General features: G+C 29.0%; 3 protein-coding genes across 6 annotated transcripts in view; 1 reads left to right on the forward strand and 2 right to left on the reverse strand.

Moving 5' to 3' along the window:
- Positions 1-1,585, reverse strand: part of LOC117173031 (homeobox protein Nkx-2.4-like) — a 75,824-nt gene extending 74,239 nt beyond the window's left edge. The window contains exon 1 of the mRNA XM_033361389.1: positions 156-1,585. Coding sequence (XP_033217280.1) covers positions 156-870 — 715 coding nt within the window. The 5' untranslated portion in view covers positions 871-1,585. The remainder of the gene's footprint in view (positions 1-155) is intronic.
- Positions 1,586-3,353: 1,768 nt separating this feature from the next.
- LOC117173170 (28S ribosomal protein S5, mitochondrial) lies at positions 3,354-13,152 on the forward strand. The gene is made up of 6 exons (XM_033361587.1): positions 3,354-3,515; positions 3,832-3,924; positions 5,196-5,543; positions 10,123-10,353; positions 10,430-10,629; positions 12,664-13,152. Exons 1-6 carry the CDS (start codon positions 3,443-3,445, stop codon positions 13,054-13,056), a joined length of 1,338 nt encoding a protein of 445 aa, XP_033217478.1. The 5' UTR covers positions 3,354-3,442; the 3' UTR covers positions 13,057-13,152.
- Positions 13,153-19,400: 6,248 nt separating this feature from the next.
- The window catches only part of LOC117173105 (baculoviral IAP repeat-containing protein 6), a 113,445-nt gene continuing 107,518 nt past the window's right edge, over positions 19,401-25,327 (reverse strand). For all 4 annotated transcript variants that reach the window (XM_033361492.1, XM_033361491.1, XM_033361490.1 and 1 more), the window contains one exon: positions 19,401-21,732. In XM_033361492.1, the coding sequence (XP_033217383.1) occupies positions 21,445-21,732 (288 nt within the window). In that variant the 3' untranslated portion in view covers positions 19,401-21,444. The remainder of the gene's footprint in view (positions 21,733-25,327) is intronic.

A 25,327-nucleotide genomic window follows, 5' to 3' on the forward strand; every position in this document is an offset into this window, starting at 1 on the left:
TTTTTTCACTATAAAAGAAAGGCAGTCTAAAAGTCGGGACAGCCCGTGCGTTTATAACACGGTTTATTCTAAACGTCTAGACCTAAAAAAAGTATTATTTCAAGGCTAATTTCAGGTATACCGTAATCAATAAAAAAAGTATTGCAAATACTCACTGGCAAACCGGGCATCATTAGTCGGAGGTGGCGCGGGGGCATACCAGGGATGATGATGCGAGGACACTCCATGCGACCGCATGGGGTCTCCCCCGCCACCACCGCTGCCAACACCAGGCCCAGCATGATGATACGGCGACAATTCCGAACAGTATTGATATTGTGACGTTAGCTGCATCGTCGCATAAGGATTGCCCATAGCACTCATTCCACCACCGGCACCACCACTACCCACTCCCCCACCAACCCCACCGTTCGTGCCCGTTACGGGCCCCGGTGTACTTCCTCCGGGCGTTGAGCCCCCGTGAAGAGGCGGACTACCACTGCTTGCGCTCGAACTCCCTGTATTACCACCGACCCGAGCACCACAAGCATTCGTATAGGGGGATCCTTGGGGATGGGACACGACGCCGACCCCAACGCCGACAGCAGCTGCCGCGGCCGCAAGCTCCAACTTGCGATACGACTCCTCGATTGGCGAAAGAATGTCCGAAACACTGAAAGGAGTCGTGTGAACACCAGGTTGTACGTGAGATGGATGATGTTTGGGGGACAGGCTCATCGCCAGATCAACTCCGTTTAAGTCCGGCAGGAGTCCTGCCTGTTCGAGTTGATTCTGCTGTTGTTGTTGTTGTTGTTGTTGATGCTGATGATAGGAAGCATTGTTGCTACCCTGGCTGCCGCCACCACTTCCGCCGCCACTACCAGCGCTCATTTCGGGGACCTCGACACCGTCGAAGTACTTCAGGCTCCGGCTAAGCAGAATGGTGGAGCCGATCTTATCCCAGGGTCTCGTCCAACATCCTCCCCCTTCGTATATCTCGTTGGTCCACACTTTGGGGCACTTTATTCGGTCGTGGGCATCTCACCCTGTGCTGTGAGATTCGGTTCCTGCTCGGGTATCCCCTTCAATATCAGAATCACGGTTTTATTCCGACGGATGGGTGATCAGATAAGAAAAGATCCCCTAATGCTATCACAAAAGGAAGAACAGTTTGGGTCAGTTTATGGTCAGTCGGAAACTTGCTAATAGATGATTGCTTGTTATTCCTCAGTTATCCAAGAAAGATTAAAAAAACACTTAAAAATAGATTGTCATCAGATGCACTAGAGAATGTCCCTCATCACTCAAGTTCATTAAATTCCTTTTACCGGAACTCACTGAATATAAAAATCACAGACACTAAACTCCTTAGCCGAACTATCTTGAAGACGGGGAGTGTCCTCAAGACCCAATGTCTTCGAAGCACATAATTCACTCGCGCACTTCAGGTATTCATCGAAGAGTTCTTGTTTTTTTCGGGGTGGTTGGTAAGGCGGCAAAGAAGACACGTGGCGCGGTAGTGGCCGGCAGAGCCGGCCGGCGGCCGACTGAAATCACCCGGGGGGTCTTTGAATCCTTGGACTCGACCGATAGACGATGGTAGATGTATCAACCACTCTTCGCCTCCACCTTCGCCGAGGGCACACTCTCTCTCCGTGGAGAGGAGCGCGGCTGCTGTATGGATGGATGCTTGGCTGACTGGATGGATAGATGGATGGATGAATGAATGAATGGAGAGGACTGTTGGGTTCTCCTGGAGAGGTCCTCACGGCCGCTTAGATCCACTCGACCAACGCTAGCTTGTTCGCCCGGGCGGCCCACAGCCTAGCCGAACCCGTAGACGACACGATGAGTGGAGTACCCACTACGGAGAAGTGCCTGCTAGGTACCAAGAGTCGTGATGAGATGTCCCCTTTGCGTGTGAGATGAGGGCTTCCCACCTCTCGAGTTGGCGAAGTGAGCTCGGGCGTGTACACCATTGGTTGAGTTGGGCCAATCAGAGCGGCTGTGTAGCTTCATTGGCGGAGGAAGAGTCGCTGCCCGGCACGCGCTTTCGTTCCGTTGCCTGTAAGGTTCCGGGTCGTTGGCGCAGCGCAATGGTCAGAGGGGTTGCGTGGCCAATCGGCACGAGGTCGCTGCCCCTCCAGGACAACTTGAGTCACGTGGCCCGCGCCATACGCCGGAGTCGGTACAGCCCACCTGGAATGCCGGGGAGGACGGCGTCACTTGACGGGAATTCCTCGACAGACGCACTGACTCACTTCGAGAACACATTTGTGCTGCTGGTAATATAATGATTACCTAGGTACACATGAGTGCATGGCCAGGGGGGTGAGGAGACAGTACATACTACTTACTTCGGAGCGACCTTGTAGGGTCAGTGATGGAGTTTAGTAGTGCTAATGATCGGTAAAATTTGACATCCCTTTCCTCTCTCTCTGAAGCCCCCCCCCCCCCCCCCCCCCCCCCCCCCCCCCCCCCCCCCCCCCCACAAACCCTCTTCTTCGGCCCTTTCTGGGTGTAATTGAATTTCTCTTAGGTCAGTGAATAGGAGATATTAATAGAAGTCTGCATACAACGTGAATAGCGCCTGTAATTCTATAATTTTCTAAAGATGTTTTGAGATTATGTCTCGTTTCGATATTGCTGGGATATTATATTTGTGTAATTGAAAATAGTGTTTTTGATTAATGGGTGGTCTAATTAAGAAGTGAAGAGGTACGCTGTTTTGGATTTTGACATTGTGTAGACACTTCAAATGTGGAGTCACTGTTGCGGGTTCGAGTCCCGAAAGCGGGGAAGTGAAATTCATGTTTATTGTCTAAATGTTTACTTGTTTTCTATATAGATGTTTGTATATTTGATCTCACTCATACGATAATGTATATTGTAATTTTTGTTTTATGTTCAAAATCCTTTTTTTAAATTAAACTGCAAAAAGTTTTCCAGTTGAACTAAAGTTTACTTAGTGACTATTAAGATTTGCCGAATACTTGGCACATTTTAATATAGCAATAAGTTTTTTAGAAAGCTACTTCTTGCTTCTATACAGAATATTACGAATTTAACTCTGATCTTATTCTATTCATAGTTTTAATTTTCAAACATAAAAAAAAAATTTAAAAAGTTTTAAAAAAATGCTATCAGAGACCTCTGTCTGCAAGAAATATTATTATATACGGGTAATAGAAGCTTTCTATTCTATCAAGTCTCTTACCGACGCCACGTAGGATAATATATAGTTTACATCTGTCACTAAGGAAGATACCTATAAAAAAATATTTCTTTAAATATTCTCATATTATAACTTAATAACTATAATTATAAGTAGAAAAGTTCAAACTTACCTCTAAATCACTTTTTTAAATTCATTTCGTTTTCAACAATTTTAATAACAAAATTGAATTCCGGAGCAGAAGACAAAAACAGGAGCGCATTTTGGCAGTGCGCGCTCGTCACAATAATGGCATTTCGTATTTTACGTGTTTATGGGCAAATAACCCAATCATTTAAAAATGTACATGGCTCGGAACTTCGTAAGTAGATTCTTTTTTTGTAAAGTGAAACTGACATGTATTATTTGGTTCGCATTTTCGCGTAAAGTAGTTTTTATTAAACCTAACCTCAAAATTCGGTGAATTACAATTTCATTGTCCAGATAAAATTATAAATTTGTTTTTCCAAGAATACTTACACGTATTTTAAATGATTATGACATCAAGCTTTATATATCAAAGTACCTAAGATATATGGATTTATATTGTTTAGTTATTATGTCTTATACGTCTTGTACTTTATTTTTGAGGTTATGGACGTTTTGTAGATTTTAATCGAGTTTTAATTTTCTTGTAGGGTCACCGAATTCTATAGTGAAATCAGCGCATTTATTAGTACCTCATTTACCTATAAAATGCCCTCAACGTACAACTGCCTTCTTCACAAAAAGTGAGTATTTAAACAAAAACATAAAAAATGTATGCTAAGCGGCTATAAAATATATTCTTGTTTTTATTATTTGAAAAATAAAGTCGTTAATTGGTTAAAAAAAATGTTTTTTTTTCAAGAATTTCTAAATGTTTTAAAAGAATGCAATTTTTTCAGATTCTTAGGAAAAAATTTTATGAGTTTTTATATTGAAAAATTAATTTTCAGCGAATATTTAAAAAGATTTCAAAAATTGTTAAAGAAGAATTTTAAAGATTTTAAGGCAATTTTTCAGAATTTAAAAAAAGTTTTAGGAAAAATTCAGGTCATTTTAAAAGATATTCTAGAATTTCTGAAAAGATTGAAAAAGTAATTTTCGTAAGATGCATGTGAAATTTTCTTATGGAAATTGGCAAAGAATTTAAAACATTTCAAATTATTTAAATTTCGAAAAATAATTTGGAATATTTGAAAGCCAAATGTTTCAATTTGGCAAGACTAATTTGTTTTAATCCAGAGATTTCAGAGATATTTACAAGATTCGAAAACGTTCAAAAATATATTCAAGACAATACCAATTTTTTCTTCAAATTGTTGGGAAAGTTTAAAATCGTTTTTGTTCCAAAACATTAGGTTTTAAAGAAAATTTCAAAATATATCTAGAAATTTGGAAGATTTTAAAGCAATTAAAATTTTTTTAATAATTTTAAATAATTTAAAGAAATATTCGTGTCAGTTTAAAAAATACTAGTTTTGGTTTTTTGGCATTTGGGTCCGTAAATGATAAGGAAGATTTAGATTTCTATTTTTTCATCATTTGAGACCCCAAAGTCGCAAAAAGCTACGAATAATTCAGTTTAAAAGATATTTAGAAACTTGGAATGATTTCGAAAAATTGATAAAATATTTTTTAATTTCTTCTAAAGTAAAATCTTTTAAAGCATATAAAACAATCTTAAAAATTGTCCAGATTCTCTTTCAACGCATCTAAGATCTTCGAAAATATTTCCGATTTTTCGCAGAAATTTTAGGAAAGATAGATTCATATAATTATAAAATCCAACTGATAATGCTTGTTTCCTTGTTTTTAAATATCAGAATCTAATTTTAGCTCAAATTTAGATGTTAATAAATTTTTTACAAATAGATAGTTATTCGAAATTGATATAATATATTAAAAATTATTTTCCCCCTATAATTGAAAACCCAAATGGGCTCGTGACACGCGATTGATGATGGTGATAAATTCAAAAAATAAATTAAACAAAATGTGTATTGATCTAAAATTACAGACACAGGAGAGACTTTGTGGAAATCCGTAACTAGTGTAAGCAATGCAGGAAAAAGGCGAGGTAGAGGAAGAGGAGTAAAGTTAAGGAAAAATTTAAACATAGGCCAACAAATAGGAATGGGAAAAATCAACATGTTATGGCCCGGATTAACTAGTCCAATCATACAAGGAAAATCCCTCATTCAACAACAGCGATTGCCAGATGATCCAGAATATGAGAAAAAACTAATAGCGATCAGAGATGCAAGTGGTCGATTCAAAAAATATAAACAGCATCCTCTCGAAAGAGGCTGGACGAGTGCGAAAATGGGAGGAAGGAGTATTGGTCCTCCTGATCCAGTAGGCGAAGGTAAAAATCAAAATTAAAATCGAAAATTATTAAAGAAATTGAGAGTACCAGGGATCACATCACAAAAGCGTATAAATATAAATTTTTATTTTTAGGTGCTGGAAAGTAAAAATATTTTAAAAAGAAATTTTATATTTTTAAATAATTTAAAGTCATTTTTAATTTTTTTTGCGTCATTATAGAATTTATTTTTCAAAAATAGATATATTTGGGTCCTCGGAAATTAATTCACGGCAATATAAATGAGTACGACAAAAAATAAAATTCTTAGAATCAATCACTCTCATAAAAAAAATATTGCTATTGTAGGCAAGATAATTAATGGGATTTCAAAGACTTAAATATTTTTAAGGAAATTTTAAAAGATATTAAACATTTCAAGGCGTTTTACGAGACATCACAAGGTTTAAGGGATTTAAAATATTTCGAAGGATTTTAAAGAATATAGTGTATTAAAAAAATACTGAAGCATTTAATCAAATTTCGGAGAATTGTGTAAGATTGTCAAGGTGGAAGCTAGAGCGGAAAATGACTGTGAATACATTTTTGGATCCGGAATTTTTGTCAATTTTTAGATGGAAAATCTATCCAATGACTTGTAATATAAGAAATATAAAATTTTTACTAATGAAATCCGTTTAAAATTCAATTTACAATGCGTAATTATAAAATATTTTCCATTACAAATTTTCCATATTAGCTCTTTATTTTTAAGCCTACATTTTCAGTATCAAGAATTTAAAACCCCAGTTTTTAAGACATCATCTTTTAATATAAATTAATTAATGATTTTTAAAATTGAACTGTAGTTTGAGTATTACAAATTAAATAATAATTTATTTTATAAAATGATTCTGAAACTGTTTAAAATTAAACAATTTGCAGATTTTAAAGGTAAAAATTGAACTATTTCAATTCAAAAGCCGTAATAGTTGTACAAATGTAAACATCTAATTGAAACTTTATAAACTTTTTTCATTTTTAAAGTAATTTCAAGTTAATAGATTCATAATTAAACGCTTTTATTCAATTTCATTACTATTCAAATATTTTTTCAACCTAAAATGTTCCATTCTTAACTCATTCAATAATGTGAAATTTTTTTATTAAAGAGAAAACAACTTTAAAAAATACATATGTAGCAATATTTGATTGTTTATTTAAAATGAGGAATTATAAATCAGTTATTCAGAACTAAACGATTTGAAACTAAATTTTACGAAACAGAAAGCCTTGAGTCGTTTAAATTTGAACTTTGTACGTTACAATTTTCATTATTCCAATTAGAAATTTGTAATTGGGCTCATAGGAAATGATTTAGTAAGATATAGAAGATTTCGAACATTTCAATCAATTGTTACAGTAATTACAAAATTTCAAGGAATTTCACAATATTTGAGGGATTCTTAGGATTTCTAAAGAAATTAAAAGATTCCATAGAATTATAAGGAATTCATATGAATTTTAAAGGATTTAAACCATTTTGATAGTTTTTCAACACCTTTCAAGGGATTTAAAGGGACTTCGTTAGATTCTATGAAATTTAAAAGATTTTAAGGACTTTTGAAAGACATTACAGATTTGAGATGTAATTTAACTTGACTTTTCTAAGATTACAAGGGATTTCACAAGATTTAAGGAATTTTAAGGAATTTCAAATGATTTTAAAGAGTTGAGGGTGTTTAACGTTCTTAAATATTTTAAGAAATTTAACGAAATTTATAAATTTTCAAGGGGTCAATGATTTTGAAAAGTTAACCAGGAAATGAATGATATGTAAAAGATGTCAAGGAATTTTTAAAGATTTTACTAGACCCGCGTGATTTTATAGGATCTCCAAGGACTTTCAAGATTTCAAAAATATAAATAAATTTTAAAAGATTTGAAAGGTTTTAAGGTATTTTGCAATATTCCATGACATTTCAAGATTTTCAAGAATGTTAGTTGATTTAAAAATATTCCAACGAATTTCGTGAGGTTTCGTAGAGTTTTTTAGGATTCTAGAAAATTTCAAAAGATAAAAGTTCTTTAAGGAATTTAAAATAATTTCTTAAGATTGCAAATTTAAAATATTTCGAAGATTCCCAAACATTTCAAGGACTTATAAAATATTTAAAAGCTTTCAAGGCATTTAAACGGGATTGGTCAGCTTTTATGGATTTTCAAGGATTTAATAATATAACTCGACTTTTGTAGGATCACTAGGCATTTTATAAATTTGAAAGGATTTCAAAGAGTTTAGGTTATTAAAAATGTTCAAGGTCTTTCAAAGAATTTTAGAAATTTTCAAAGGTTTTAAAAAAGTTATCCAGGACATCAATGATATTTAAAATATTATAAATTAAATCAAATGAAATTCGAAGAGACTTCTAAAGATTTTTACATATTTCATGGATTCCTAGGATTTCAAAATAATTGATAAGATTTTAAGGGATTTCTACGGAATTCAAGGGCTTTAAAAAGAGTGACGAGTTTTCCAGAAGTTTGTTAAAGATCCTCAACAGATTTAAGGGGGTTCAAAGAATTTTAAGGAATTCAGGTTTTTTGTTAAAGATTCGAAAGGATTTTAAGAAATTTTATTGAAGATGTATGTATTTTATACCAGATTGAAGAAATAGTTAACCTCTCGATTTGATATTCAAAAGTATGTGTTTACAATATTTAAGTGTATTCAACGATATTCCAAAAAATTTTAAGGCGTCAAGAATTTCATAGGGTTTCGGAAAATTGCAATGGATTTTAAAAAGTTATCGAGTACGTTAGTGATATTAAATAGATTTCAGGATATTCCAGCCAAGTTCTAGGGAATTTTAGGAAATAAATGGATTGAAATAAAATTTGAAGAGGCTTCTAAGGATTTATACGGATTTCAGGGATTCATGGGATTTGAAAATAAATGATAACATTTCAAGGCATTTAAAAAGTGTGACGAATTTTTTTAGGAATTTTTAGAAGATCTCAACAGATTTCAGGAGTCTTTGAAAGGATTTGAATGGATTTCAAAGCTTTTATGCTGTTTTTAAGACTCGTAGGGTTTTAAGTGATTGTATTGAAAATGTATATATAGTATCTCAGGTTTCAAAAATAGTTAACCCATTATTTAATAGTTAACAGGACGTCTAGCGACCTTGAAAACCTTAAAAACCTGCAATTCTCCTTGAATTTTTTTAAATCTTGAAAACCTGAAAATCTCATTGAATTTTTTGCAAGAGACCTTGAATTTGCTTTTTTGGATTTAAAACAGTTATTTAATTGAAATGCGAAGAGTAATTTAAATCTTTTAGTCTATTATGAAATAAACATCTCGGTTAGAAGAAATCTTGCTACTAAAAAGTTGTTTATTTGTCGAGATATAATTTACCTTTTTTTCATTACAGAATAAATAACGACATTTCAAGGCACTTTTTGTAGACAGTACCAATTGTTTTATAGGTTTTATAGATTTACACCAGATTTAAATGATTTCAAAACAATGAAAGATTTTAAACGATTTCAATTTTTTTAAAGATTTTAAAAGATTTCACAAAGTTTAAAAATATTCTAGTGATTTCAGCGAATAAAAAAGATTTCAGGAAGATTTCACAAATATTTCAAAGAATTTATAAGGATTTCAAAAAGTACACCAGATTTAAAAGATTTAAAAATACTTCAAAGATTAAAGAAAGATTTAATAAAGATTTCAAAATTTGTTGGAACATTCCAAACAGATTTTGAATATTTCAATGATTTCAAACAAATGCAAAAGGTTTCAGAAAGATTTCAAAAGATTTCAAGAATTTCAGAGATTTTAAAAAGATTTCAAGAAGGGAATAGAACTCCAGATTTCAAAGAATTTAAACGAATTCGAATTTTGTTTAGAATATTTCAGAAATATTTTGAATGTTTTAACGATTGTAACTGATTACGAAATATTTCAGAAAAATTTCATTAATATTTTTAAAAATTCATAAGGATTTAAAAGATTTCACAAATGTTTAAGAGAATTCAGAAGGATTTCAAAAGATTTCAAAAAAATTACCCTAGATTTTAAAGATTTGAATACATTTCAAAGATTAGAGAAATATTCCACAAGTATTTGAAAGATTTCATACAGATTTCATACAGATTTCAAAGATTTTAGAGAAATTTCAAGATTTTGTAAAGATTTTAAATACTTCAAAATGTTTTAAAACATTTTAAAGATATTAATTGCGTCAAAGACTTTACAAAGATTAAAAAATCTTCCCGCAGATGTCGCAATGACGACTTACGTTCTTAAAAAATTAAGAATTTGTTTATGTATGGTTCTGTCATCTTTAGAAATTGTTGGCAAATAAAAAATTAATCTGCTCGTTTTTTTTTTTTAATTGGCAACAAACGGTTATTTTATTATTTGATGTAAAAAGGAGACCTAGAAAAGCTTGATTTTTTGACCTGAAAAACCTGCAAAATACCTTGAATTTGGTTCCTAAGAATAGCTAGACACCCTATTTAAGAGAAATTCACACACAAAATTGACACTATTCTGAATTTTTCAAATGAGCACGGACAGGCTGAAAATGTAATTTTTAGTTAATGCTAATCGTCTAATTTAATTCAGATAAGTTCGAGGGTTTCGACACGAAAGTCCTCGAGCACAAAATTGTTGGTCACATGACCGGTAATTTGGGAAGAGTGAGAACTTTCTCGTGTTTCGTGATCACCGGAAATAAAAATGGATTTGGAGGAATCGCATTGGGAAAAGCATCTGATAGTGCGACGGCAATAAGAAATGCGAAAAATAGCGCTGGAAAAAAATTGTTTTACATTAACAGATATCAGGGCCATACTGGTATGGATTATTTTTATTATGTGAATGATCCAAAATATAATCAAAGATCAAAAATAATGTATACATTTTTCTCCAGTTTTCCACGACTTTCACACTCGGTTGGGAAACACGAAAATATTTGTGACACAGAAATATCCTGGATATGGTTTGGTTTGCCATCGTGCAATTAAATGCATTTGTGAAATTCTTGGCATAAAAGATCTTCACGCAAAAATTGAAGGATCTACGAATGTTCAGAACGTTACGAAGGCCTTTCTGATTGGATTGTTGCGTCAGGTAAATTTCCAGATATTATATTCGTGAAGGAAAATTTTCCAAAGTATCTCCAAGTAATCGTAGCTTGAGAAAAAGTCGTTTAGCAATGTATCTCGAAAATCGAGCAATTTATTGTCGTTGAAAAACTAATTGGAGTTTCATTGGTATTTTTAATTTAAACAACTATTTTTCAAAGAAGATTTTCTAATGTAAACAAGATTTATAATATGCTAATAAATTTCGATTATGTTAGTGCTTTTGTCAGAAATTGGTATTTTTAATAATAAAAAAGTATATTAAAAAAATTATTCACATATTTTCACAATTTTAGGTTATGTTAACGTTATATACCAAAAATCGGCATTTTAAAACAAAAATTATTATCATTTGAATAATATTTAGAATATTCATAAAAATAAGTATTATATTAGTATTTTTCATCAGTAATTGTTATTTTTAATAAAATCTTAAAGAAGATTTTTAATTTGCAACTACTTTAGGTTATGTTAGCATTTTACAGCAAAAATTGGTATTTTAAAACAATCTTGGATCATTTTCATGGTTTTTGTTCTCAGGAAATCGGTTTAATATAATAAAGGTACAAACTGAAACATTCGCGTATTGTGTTTGTGTTTTTCTTTGTAAATTGAAACTTTATTAAAAAATCGCTATATTTTAAAGAAAATAAATCATTTTAAAAAAATTTTGGGTTGCGTTAACGCTTTACGCATTTACATCGAATATTGGCATTTTAAATGAAAAATAATTATAATTTGAGCAATATTTACAATCTATGAACAATTTCATATTATGTTGCCTTTTCCCTCTGAAATTGGTATTTTTGAGGAAAAAAAATTACATTTCAAAGAAGATTCACAAATATTGGACAATTTTAGGCTTTGTTAGTGCAAACACCAAAAAGTAGTATTTTAAAATATAAATCATTATAATCCGAATAATAAATTTGAATAATATTTAAAATCTTGTAACAATTGTGGATTATGTTAGTGTTCTTTGTCAGAAATTGGTATTTTTAATAATAAAAAAAATATTTCAATAAAGATTCACGTATTTTTTACAATTCTGGGTTATGTGAGCGCTATATATCAAATATTGGTATTAAAAAAAAAACCATTATAATTTAAACAAAATTTAAAATCTTTTAGCAATTTTGGGTCATGTTAGCATTTTGCAGTTTCCATGGGAAATTCATCATACACTTTTTTAAAACAAATTTTTAAAAAAATTCACAAGTTTGGACTTTTCACCGAAAATTAGCATTTTAAAACAATAATCCTTATAGTTTGAAGAAGATTTTCAATTTTCGAAAATTTTCAGGTTATATTAACGTTTTTCAAAGGAAATCGGTTATTTTAAACAAAATTCATCATATTTTAAAGAAATATATATATATATATAATTTTGAACAACTTTGGGTTATGCTGGTGTGCTTATCCTAAAATTAGTATTTTTAAACAGAAAATCAATATATTTAAATCCGATTATTTTTGTATAAAATAATTAAATTTACAAGCTCTAACAATTTCGAATTGTGTTTGTGTGTGCCTTTGTTTTTAAATGAAACGTTTATTCAAAAAATCGCTAAATTTCTAAGAACATAATTAATGTTTTACAATTTTAGATTACATTGACGTTTTACATCAAAAATTGGCATTTTCAACCAAAAGTCATTAAAATTTGAATAATATTTAGAATGTTTAACTAAATTTGAATTATTTTAGTGTTTTTGTTTTTAAATCGGAAATTGATATATTTGAAGAAAAAAATATATTTAAAAAAAGATACACGATTTCGAATCTTCATAACCAAAATGGGTTAAAAAGTAAACTTTTTAAGCTTGTTAACAACTTTAGGCTTTGTTGGCGTTCTTCATATGAAATCGGTGATTATAAATTAATTTTATATGTTGTTTTTAAAATTGTGCGAGACAAGAAAAATATTGGTGTGCTTGTTTGTTTTTGACTGAAATAAAAAACCTTACAAGTCTAAATAATTATTAATTAAATTAATAATTAATAAGTCTTAATTTTTCAGAAAACGCATCACCAATTAGCAGAAGAGAAACGCCTCCATGTGGTTGAATTTCGAAAAGAAAATGGATACTTTCCTCAGGTCGTGGCTTCGCCCTCCACTTTGAGAACAGATTCTGAAATTCCTTCAACTGAATTAATAGATTTCACCCAATACGTGATGGACGGAAAAGTGGTATTAAAAAAGAAAAGAAACCCTCCGTTTTACACAAGAGAACCAGGTTGGGTGCGACATTTGAGAAAGAGGGAAAAATTAAGGCATCAAGGTGACGCGAGGATACAATTGAGGGCGGAATATGGAGAAGTGAGGAGTTTTCTCACCGAAAAATATCCCGAGGCAAAACCAAAACTATGGAAAAAGGTCAGGGAAGAAGTAGTTGAAGATATAGACCAGTGATTTTATTTAAAATATAATATAAGTTGTTAATAATGTCTGCTGATTTTTCTTAAAGTGATAATTTCTTGGATTAAAATAAAATTTTGTTCAAACAAAGTTAAATCATTTCTTCCCTGAGAAACATTCCCTTCTGTGCTATAGTTAATTTTCACGAAAAAATTTGGTAATCTTGATTTCTATTTGAAATATTCAATTCCCGCCAATTTTGCAACGTCATGCAGTGTTCTCTGATTCAATTCTTCAAGTTGCAAAAAGATTTCGAAATTTGAAAGTGCAAATTTAAAAACTCTGTCGAACTTTTAAAGCGATTCAAATTGTTAATTAATTAGAATCAAACAAGAAATAACAATGTATTATTATTGCAATCAGAAAATCTTTCAAAGACAGATTTTGTCTTCATTTTTCATAAACAATTTTTTCATTTTTTTATTACTTAAAATACTTAAAATAAATACAATTACATTTTTTAATTTCAATCAGGAGTGGAGTCTTTAACATTCTTAGTTTATTATATTTTTGATTAGCATTCAGCTTAATATTTTCAACATGCAATTAAGGAAAACTGGAATCGTTTGAAATTAAACTTTTGAATAAAATCACAATTAAAAGCCTTTGATATTAAACAACCTGTAAATTAGAAATACTTAAAAATTGTACAATTTCAAAACTTGGCAGCCAAAAGAATGGACGTTTTATTATTAAGATTACCAATTTAAATCATTTTACTACATAGAATTTAAAACTAAAAACTAATCAATTTTACAACTTAAAATCGAATTATTTTTTAATTTAGAGAAAGAAAAATAAAAGTTTATTGAATTTACTGAAAAATGTTAAATTATCAGATTTATAGCCTTTAAAATATAAAATGCAGAGCTTTCAAAACGTAAGAATTTAACATTTTATTTAACATTATAGTACTGTATTTAGAGCGATTAAAATTCGCCAGATTTCCTGAATTCCCTACAATCTTGGAATATATTGAAGGTTTTGAATTCTCCAAACTCCCTGAATTCTCTATATTTCTTAGAATTCATGAATTTATTGAATAATAAAATCTTTAAATTTCTTAAATATTCTAAATTCGTGAAATTGTTTGAATTCTCTGAATTCGTTAATCTCCTTAAAAGCTTTCATTTTCATGAATCGCCTAAATACTCAGAAACCCCTTAAATCCACTGAATTCCCTCAAATGTTTGAATATATTGAATACACTGAACTCCCTGAATTCCTTTAATACGTTAAATTATTTAAACTCCTTGAATCTCCTTAATTTTCTTAATTTCTTCAATTTCATGAGTTCATTGAATTCCTTGAATGCCCTGAAATCCCCTTTAAATTCCTTGAATTCTATTAATTACCTAAATATTCTGTAATTCTCTGAATTCCCTAAGATCTTAGAATATATTGAATATTCTGAATTCTCAAATTCCTTAAAATCCTTGAATTCCCTAAATAATCAGAAATAGAATTTCATGAATTTATTCAATTACTTTAAATGCTCTAAAATCCCTCAGTATATTGAATATTTTAAATTCCTTGAATGCTCCAAATTATCTAAAACCTTGGAATGTTTTATATATTCTCTGAATTCCTCGAATATCCTGAAATCCATAATTTCTCTGAATTGCTTCCATTCTTTGAATTATTCTGAATTCCTTGAATTCCCTAAATGCTTTAAAATCCCGGAAATCCTATACATACAATACTGATACATATTCAAAGTTTTACTAATTCACTATATAAGAACTTTAAATTAAAATCCTTCACAATCAAAAAATTAGGAAAAATCACTAAAAACAGAATATTTCTTAGGCAGCGTCTTGCAAACCACTTTCAACATTATTCGGTTGAAAAATTGTGTGTCTGAAAAGTAAAACCGTGCCCCTAAAATCATTATTTTTTAAAGAGATTCAACAATATAATTAAAAACTGGAATCATAGTAATTCTGCTGATTGAAGTTGGTTCGAAAAAATACTTTTATTTTTTTTACTCCTGTTTTAACCGTTTTATTAATTAAAGTTTAGAAACACGCTAGTTTAAAGTAGAATAATTTTATATCGAAAAATTAAAAATAGTCTTATATCTTCAACATTTGTATTGTTTTGTAAATAATAATATTTTATAGAAAAAAAAACAAAAATTAAAACCAAAGCTTAGTTAAATAATATGAATTATAATCTAAAATGCCTACATCAATCTTAAAACTTAAAACTGGATCACTTTTTAATTTGAAGCGCTTCAAATTGAAATAAACTGAATTTGAATTGCTGAAACATAGTACAATATACAATTTTTAGCACTTACAATTAAAAATTCATCGACAGTGGCAGGGCATCCGAGTGTGTTTATTAGGTTACAGATTTATTTACTTATTTACGGTTTATGGATTTTAGCGTTTTTATATTATCTCAGTTGACTCTAAATAAATCATAATTTATTATTGAATTTTTATTATTTTCCATTATAAGAAAATCTTTTGCAATTTTTTGTTCTGTGAGATTTTTTTCGCTTATTTAAGCTTGAATTTTTCTCAAACCCCGTTTTTTTTGTTTGTTTGTTTGTTAAGAATTAGATTTTTAACATAAAAATTAACTATTCTATTTTTAGTTAAGAATGTATATTTTTTGGATAAAAAATCAAATAACTGATTGAATATTGATAATTTTAATTAGAAATTAAACTAGTTGTTTGAGAATTTATGTACTTTGTAAAAAATCCCCTTTTTTCGAGAAAATTAATCTTTTTGGTATAAAATTCAACTATTCCAGTTTGGTTGGAAATTAACTCCTTCAACTGAAAATTTCAATGTCCGTTTTAGTTGAAAATTGATCTTTTCTTGTTTAAAATTCAACGATTTGAATGGAAATTTGTCTGTTTTAATTGAAAAGTTATTTATTTCATTTAAAATACACATATTTGATTAAAAATCGATTTTTTTGTTTGAAGATTCATCATTTTAACTAAAATTGTATTTCTTTGGTTGAAATATGAGCTGTTTTATTTATTTTTTTAATTTCTTTGGATAAAAAGAAATTTTTTGCCGAAAATTTAACTCTTGTTTGGAAATTTGATCTTTTTTGGTTGAAAATTATTATTTATTATTATTTATTTACCTTTTTTTGTTAAACATTAATTTTTTGACTAAAAATCAACTTATTTAATTTTTTCTTAAAAAGTGATCAAAATTTAGTTGAAAATTCATATTTTTTGGTAGAAAATAATCTTGTTGGCTGAAATTCATTTCTGTGGTCAAAAATCAATAAAAATTAATTATTTTTTAATTTTCAACCAAAAAAGATTAATTCTAAATAAAAAAAAAAACGTAATACTTTATATTTTAACAAAGAAAATATTTTCATTTTAAATTAAAAACAGTTGGATTTTCAAATAAAAATGATGATTTTTCAACAAGAGTGGAAATTTTAGCAAGAAAATATTGAATTTTAAAGGCGAAAAGACGACCACTATACAAAACAGTTTAATTTTCAACCTAGGAGATAAATTTTACACTAATACAGACAGATTATCGACAAAAAATACAAGAATTTTCAACCAAATAATTAGGATAGTTCAATTTTCATTTTTTTTTTAAATTCAATAAACACGCATTTTCTATTCAAAAAAGTGAATTTGTAACCGGAAAAGATAAATTTCGAGCAAAAAAGTTAATTTTCAACGAAGCAGTTGAATTTTCTACAAAATAGTTCATTTTTAGTGAAAAAAAAAATTTTGAACCTAAAAAGATGAATTTTCGACACTTAAAGTAATAACTGATATTTCAAAGAAAAAAATTGAAATTGAAAAACAGTTGAATTTAATCAATAAAGACGAATTTTCAACAAAAGGCTTGAATCCTTAACTAAAACAGATTAATTATCAACCAAAAACTTGCAATCTTAACTAACAAAATTGATTTTTTTTTTCAAAAAAGACGAATTTTCAACAAAATACATAAATTTTCAACAATATTGGGAATGGTTAAACTGCGATGCGCTAATTGTTGACAAAAATCCTAACTAGAAAGAATAGGTACGAGTTTAAAGCTGTAAATTAATTTTTGTATAAAAGTGTTTTAACAATTTTTGTTCTTGAGTTTGAAGTATTTGTTGGATACTAAAAGTAAGTCTTTATCGGAAACAAAGGGGTGCAGATGGAATTTACATCTTATAAGACAAAGAAACATATTTTTTTACATAAATATCTGTCCAACTATGACTTTTTTTAAATTAAACTATTCTTTAAGCTTTAAAAAGTTAATAATAATTAATTTTACAAGACGATTCGAAATCAGTTCGCAATTTTAGAATTTCCAGTTTCTAACGTTTAAAATTATTTAAACTATTTCAATTGGAAAGTCTTATTAGTTAAAGAAATGTAAACGCCTGTTGAAAATTAATAAACTATTTCCAATTTTAAAATAACTTCAAAATAATATATTCATAAACAAAGGCTTTTATTAAATTTCAAATATTATTTCAGTCTAAAATATTGCATTTTTAAACCATTCAATTTGAAATGTTTCAAATAATAAAAATAAGAATTACTTAATATTTAGAAATATCTGACTGCTTGTTTAAAATCTGTAATTATTGTTCTATTTAAAAAAATAAATTATTTTGTAAGTAAAATTGTTGAACTTCGATGGATAAATAACAATTGAACATATATTAGTCTTTAAAAAAATCCAAGGAAATTGAAGAAATATTTAAAAGTTTTGAAAAAATTCAAATTCAATTAAAAATTTTTAATTATTTTAAATAATTTAAACAAAGTGTGTACGTACCGCCAAAATATAGATTTTGGCAGATTTCGAACAAAAAATTTAAAAGATTTTTAAGAATTTGGAATGATTTCAGAAGGTTAAAAAACATTTTCTATGAAACTTAATAATTTTTATTTTGAGAAGATAATTTTGAGTGATTATTCAAAAAGATTTAGAACGATTAACAAAATTATCAAAAATGAATGTGGAAGATTTGAAGAAAATTCGTCTAATATGGCAGAATTTATAAAGAAATTTAGAAAAAATTGGATTCGTTTTAAAGGATGTTTAGAAGTTCTGAAATAATTTCAAACAAAAAATGTAAACAACATGCAGATGTTTCAAGATTTTCATTAAAAATTTGGAAGCATTTTAAGGATTTTTTAACCATTTAAAATATAAATAATTTAACTTTTAATTTAAGAAGTGTTCAGTTTATAAAAAAATGTAATCGTTCAATTTTTTACGTTTCTGGCTTAAAATTGTTTTAAATGATATAATTTTGAAAACAATTATTATTCATTAATTGATTCTTCAATTTAGACTTTAGAGCATTGAAAATGAAAACGTGGAATTATACATTTAGAACTGAATTTGAATCTTTGAACTCTACAATTTATAAAACTTAAAAAATTTATTTTGCAGTTTAACTGCATTTAATTAAAAATTGTTCAGTTTAAAATTGTTAGCAGCTTGCATTTTATATGTGCAAATTATTTTAAAAGTTTGAAATTTAAGAGTTCTGAGTGCTTTCATTTGCTGCTCAGTGTTCTTAATTCAAATAGAAAAAGTGTTAAAACGGCCACCCTAAATCACCTATTATTCGTATTCTTCGCATAATCTGGATAAAATTTGTCGCTGCATACATTAATTAAAGCTTATTTAAACTTCAATTCATTGAAACTTACATGAAATAGTGAAATAATTATGTTTTTTTAAAAAAGGGATTTGGCAAAAAAGTGTTTTTTCACCGTATAATATGGAATTTGTATCTAAAACTATTTGTTTTTAGTATTCTATCATTGTTTTATACTTCACAAAACTGTCGTAAAAACACTTTTATGAAAAATTTAATGTACAATTTTAAAATTGTACCTTCTCTTTCTAGTTCGAGTTTTGGGCACCAGGTGGCGAAATGGTAGACCACCATTCTCAATAGTTACATTTTCGACCAGAAGGATTATTATTATTATTATTATTATTACACCATTAAGCCATTTCCCTTTCGAAGTAGGCGTGACTCACTCGGCAGGGGACAGGAGTAGTGTGTGGAAGGGATAGAGATTTAATTTTCTAATTAAAAAGTAATTCAATTTTAGACCAAATAATTGAATTTTCGAGGCAGAAATAAGAATTTTTCTACAAAAAAGTTCATTTCCAATCGAAAAAGAATAATTTCTAACCAGACAGTTGAATTTCTTACCAAAAAAACATTACATTTATAAAAAAAGACGAATCTTCATCAGAATAGTTAAATTTTTAGTCACGAATGAAAAAAAATGTCAATGAAATTGTTGAATTTTCAAGCCAAATGACGAATTTTTAACAAAGCAGTTGAATCTTCAATAAAAAAAAGGATGACTTTTTGACCAAATTTATTTAATTTTCAACAAAATATCTTATGTAAAAACAAATTTTTTACATTTTTAAGCCTTTTTGCTGGATCTGTGGAACTAAAATTTAAATCACGAATAGATTTAGCGACATCGCACGGAAGATATTTACCATCGAGAAATGAATTTTACTTTTTTTGCTTAATATTTGGTACTCCTGAATTATGTTTACACTGTTCAGTTCCTAATCCGTAAGAACGTCACATAAGGTTTACTTAAAAATTAAATTTACATATAACACGGTTGTCAAACACATTTGAAATTGAAATCTTGGGTTTGAATAAGAAAGCAAAAATTGAAAGACCAAATTTAAAACCTCTTCAATCCTAATATACAATTTGACTTAACTTTTCACGTCTGAAAGTTGGTAATTCTGACTGGATTTAAAATTTTGAATGTCAGCTGTAATTATTCATTTGTAAAGAATGCGAATTTATAAATAAAAGAAGGAAAACGTGTTGCGTGGTAATAATCGTTTATTATAAATAATTATTAACACATTCTCCGTTCCATCCATCAAATCACGTTACAGCGTTCATCATCGTTTACCGGAGTTCATGCGTCAAATACGATACAGTTTCTTTTTTTTGTTTAGAGCATTCTTGCAGTTACTTTTAAAATTATAAACACATATATGTATATGTACTGTTGTACGCGTCTTGCGTGCACGTGTGAGTGTATGCGTGTGTGAAATACGATTAACTTACTAGAGATTATTTACAGTAATCGGTTTAACGGTAATTGCGCTCTCACAATCGTCGCGTATACTTAATAATCACACACTATCTACATCGAATGCACTTCATCAACACTTTTTTGTTTTTTTTATATATATATATAAGAAATTTAAAAAAGGAAGAAGACAAAAAAAAGATAATAGTATAATAAACGATAAAACATAAGTACGCGTTATTATTCCACACTTTCCGCCCTCCACACACACACACACACGCTCTCTCTCTCCCTCTATTTCTATTTCTCTATTTCTCTCTCCCTCGAAGGCATCAAATCTTCCATCATATCAAAACCATCGCGACTTGGGAAACAACAAAACGAACATTAGTTAAAAATTAAAAATAAAAGAAAACATACTCTAGAGTACTATCATCAAAACGAGAATTCAAGAAACGGATTCGCTTTATAAACAAAATAAGGAGTCATATTTGACTCATTCTCGTTAAAAAGAAAGAAAAGGATCATACGCTTTTGATTACAGTCGGATTGTAAAAAACAATACAGATTCTAAATAAAAATAAAGTTACAAAATCCGTTTAATAATCATTGACCTTCTTATCTTTTTATCGTTTTTTGGCTCTCCTTCGTGAAAATGAAGCTTTCGGCTCTTTTTTTTTTATATATATATATATATTTTTGTGTACTTTCGCGTTTTACGGCTTTTTAACTCTAAACGAGAAACATATAGAACATCAGTGACCTCTTACACCTCGACTTCGTCCATTTGAAAACAAAAAATTCGGTAATAATCTGGATTTCTCAAATCGAATTCATTAACAAATACGATCCAATTTTCCCTGACTCATTTCTGGATTAAAGGAGAGATTATTTAAAATTTTATGAACGAAGCTCGACACGAGGACCACCAGTTGGCGCCAAATCTTGCTCTCATCGTTTTTTTCCTTTTTTTTCGTTTCCAACAGTTGGTAGCAGTAGCGAAAGAGAATGCAGTTATATACGCGACTTGATTCAACCCTTTACTCTCAACTTTCACACAGGCAACATTCACTCTATCTCTCTTTCTCTCTCTCTCTCTCTCTCTCTCGTTATTTTTCTCGTCAGTCGATTTACACACTCTTGAGGAATTAATCGCACTCGTGGAAATGAATTCCAGTACTGAATTCGTTTGACGAATCGGAAGTTCGGTGGCGAGGCCCGAATATTGGCCTAGAGTTCTTTGTGGTCGTCGTCAGCAACTTCTTCCGTATCTTCGTCGTTAAACACTAGCAATAGACTTTTTAAAATGTCCAACAATCCCTACTAACACTGATTAGCTATTCGCACACTTTGGAAACCATCTTCTCCATCTCGACGTCGGTGTCGATCTCGTGATGGACGTGGTTGCTGGCACTGGTATTGCTGATGGAGGCGATCGAGTTGCTGAGCGGTGCACTTATGGCTGTCGCGGAGGTTACAACTGATGTCGGGGGTGAGCTCGGAGTGCCTGGGGTACCAGAGAGCTCGAGGGGAGAACCTGGTGAGGGCAGGGGTTCCACCAGGTCTTCGAGTCCTTCTGGAGTTGGCAGTTTGTTTAGCTCTTCTCGCAGCATCCTGTAGTGTCTCTGTAAACAAAACCAAAAAACTACCTGTGAATTCGAGCTCAAACTATTTCCACTTTCAGGGTGGCCGTTTTAATGAAAGAAAAAAAATTCCCGGTTTTTTCCCAGTTCGCAAATATTTTTCACGATCCGCTAAAGTTAAGAAATTGAACTCTAGAGCCAACAAATTTGCCATTGGAAGTAATAAAAACTGTGCTGCAAATTAAAGAACTCAAAGGGGAACTCTTAAAATTTAAACTATTAAAATTGAGATTTTAGTTTTTAATTCAAGAATTTTTCATTCAAATGCTCAATAATTTACACGTGTAAAATGGAAGCTACTAACACTAACACTTATTCTTATTTTGAATAGTTTAGAAATCCTTAAAATGCTGCATAATTATATTTCAAAATCATGAAAAATTAAATTTTTAAACATTTTTTCAAATTTTAAATTTTGCTTTTAGATCTTTCATATTCATTTTCAATAATTTTTAAAATATTTTAAAATGTTTTTAAGCATTCCCTTCAAATTAATTTTTCGAAATAAAAAATCATTTTCAATTTTTCTAGGAAATGTTTTTCATTTTTCTGAAGCCTTTCAAAATTCTTAAAATGCTTCAAAATTTTTAATTGAAATTTGCCAAAATATATATTTGGTTTCAAATTATACCGCCGATTATTTGCACCGAAATTTTATTAAGATCAGCCGGATTTAGTCGATACACGTGTAGATACTTCGTTTAAATTATTTGAAATCATTTCCAAATTTTTCGAAACTACTTAATATTTTTTCAACTCATGCGAACAACTTGGCTCTCAAATTAATTATTTTTTAAAAATAAAACAATTGAAATGTTCAAAGTTTTTTTTCAGTTTTTAATATTTAATTTATAATTACTCAATTTAAATAAACAGTCAGATGTTACTAAATATTAAGTAATAGTCCATTTTCTTAATAGAAATTTTCAAACTGAATGGTTTAAAAAGTGGAATAGTTTAGACTTGAAATAATATTTGAAATTTAATAAAAGCCTTTTTCAAATTTTAAATATTTTATAAGGTATTAATCGAGCGTTTACATTTGTTTAACTAATAAGACTTTCCAATAAAACAGTTTAATTTTTAACGTTGAAATCTGGAAATTCTAAAATTATGTCTGAACTGAATTTAAAAATTCTTTAAATTAAAATGTACACTTAAAAATTAAGAATTTTTAATGAACATTTTTTCAAGTGAAAGACTTTCGAATTACGCATTCTAAACTGAATGATATCATAATTAAAAAAGATCACAATTTAATTAATTATTTTTAAAGGCGGTTGGAAATCAACGTTATACAGATTCTTGTTTCTAAAAATTTATAAAATTCCCGGTCAAAAAATTAATTTACTGTCATTTCCCGAGTTTTCCCGGTCAATCGATTTGCCTCGAATCAAGGAATATTTTCCGTTCTTGCATCAATTTTGAATTATCTTAAAGAAAAAAGTTTTGCCATAAAAAACCGTATTTTCAAAATATTATGCATTCCCTCATCTTTCTTACTCTCCAATAAAATGTATCAATATCATTTGTCTATCGATTCGTCTAGAATCAACACATCGTTTCTATTTTCGCATCAAATTTAAATTTTGAGAATGAATAATTTTCACTATAAAAATCGATTTTTAATATAATATAAATGACCATAACTTCATTACTCTTTAATAAAATGCATTAATATTATAAGTCAATTGATTCGTCTCGAACCAAGACATTTTTTATATACTTGCTTGATTTATATTAATGAAAAAAGTTTTACTACAAGAAACCAATTTTTAAAATATTCTAAAGAGCTAAAAAAATGTAATAAATTTTTTAGAACTCCTTCAGTCAATTTCAAAATATTGCTTAAATTCGAAATGAATTAATAGAACCCAATAATAAAATTTATCTATCGTTGATTCTAATTTACTTATTTTCTGTTCGAAAGTCTACTATTGAATTCTTGGTTGAGAATTAATTTCTTTTTCAATAAAAATTTGATTATTTGGTTCAAGGGTTCTTGGATGAAAATTCAACTGCTTTTCGAAAAAATTTTCTTTTTCGCTTAAAAATTCAACTATTTATTGAACATTTATCTTTTTTGTTTGAAAATTCACCTCTTTCTCTTAAAATTTGATCTTATTTGATTAAAAATGCAACTATTAAAAATTCAAATGTGTTGCACAGAATTTGTATTTTCGACTCAAAAATTTAACTAATTGGTTGAAGATTTATGCATTTTGTTTAAAATTCGTCTTTTTTGGTAAAAAAATTAATTTTTAATTAAAATTCAACTGTTTTGGTAGAAAATTAATCTAGTTTAGTTGAGGATTCAAGTATTTTGTTGAAAATTCGTCTTTTTGGGTAGAAAAACAACTTTTTGGGTAACGTCGAACATTCAAAAATTTTGTAAAAAATTGACTGTTTGACTTAAAATTGATGTATAACTTTTTTTTTGTTGAGAAAATCAATTTTTGTTGAAAAACACAACTGGTTGGTTGAAAATTAATCTATTGTAGTTAAAGATTCAAGTATTTTTTCGAAAATTCGTTTTTTTTTTGTAGAAAATTTATGTATTTTGTTGAAAATTAGTCTTTTTTGGTAAAAATTCAATTTCGTTTTGTTTAAAAATGATTTCAAAGAATATTCATGATTTTAAGATATTTTAACAGATCTCCGTACAAACTGTACAATTACAAATTAAACACGAATGTCAATACAATTAAGAAAAAATAATCAATAACTGAAGAAATTTAATTTTTAAACATTTGGAATTAAAAAATTGAATTGTTCTAGATTGGCCAAAAAATAGTTCGGTTACAAATTCAAATACATCATTTGAAATCGAAAGTGTTTGAAATTGGACAATTTGGAATTAAAAGATCAGATAATTGAATAATTTAAGATTAAAAGTTTTAAAAATTAAAAGATGGAAAATAGGAAAATTAAAAAATTAAAAATAGAAGAATTTCGATTTAAAACTGCTCAAAGGTTGAGGATTTTAGAATGAATATATAAAAATATATTAGGCTTTATATTTAAATCATTTCAAATAGTACAAGTAAAAATTGAAGCCACCTAAAATTGAACCATTTTTAACCCAGAACCTTAAAAATTTTAATAATTTGAAATTAAACAATTTTGAATTAAAAGCGTTTAAAATAAACTTGGAATATCACTGCATTTTTTTGTTTGAAGATATATAAAGTTTGAAATTTTTTACATATTAAAATTATATATTACAGAAGTCTTCCAACTCTACGTACTTCAAATACATTAGCGTTTTATTTGAAAGCTCGAAGTTTGAAATTGTTCAAATTGACTTTAAATAAAAAAGGTTCAGCTTAAAGTTCTAAGTACTGAAATTGTTTAACTTTGACGACCAGAAAATAAAAATTCTTTAATTTACATATATGGCTACAATTTTAAAAGTATTTCATTTTAAATCCTTTTCATTTGAAAATGAATTGAAATTATCATATTCTGAAGAAAGCCTTATTCTTAATTGAATTTTCTGAAGTCTTCATTGCTTTAAAAAAATAGTTCTTGCGCATTTTTTTTATTGTTGCACATTATTTTTATTTTTCCATTTTCA

This window comes from Belonocnema kinseyi, chromosome 5 (genome assembly GCF_010883055.1).
Source record: "Belonocnema kinseyi isolate 2016_QV_RU_SX_M_011 chromosome 5, B_treatae_v1, whole genome shotgun sequence".
In the NCBI taxonomy this organism is placed as follows: Eukaryota; Metazoa; Arthropoda; class Insecta; order Hymenoptera; family Cynipidae; genus Belonocnema; species Belonocnema kinseyi.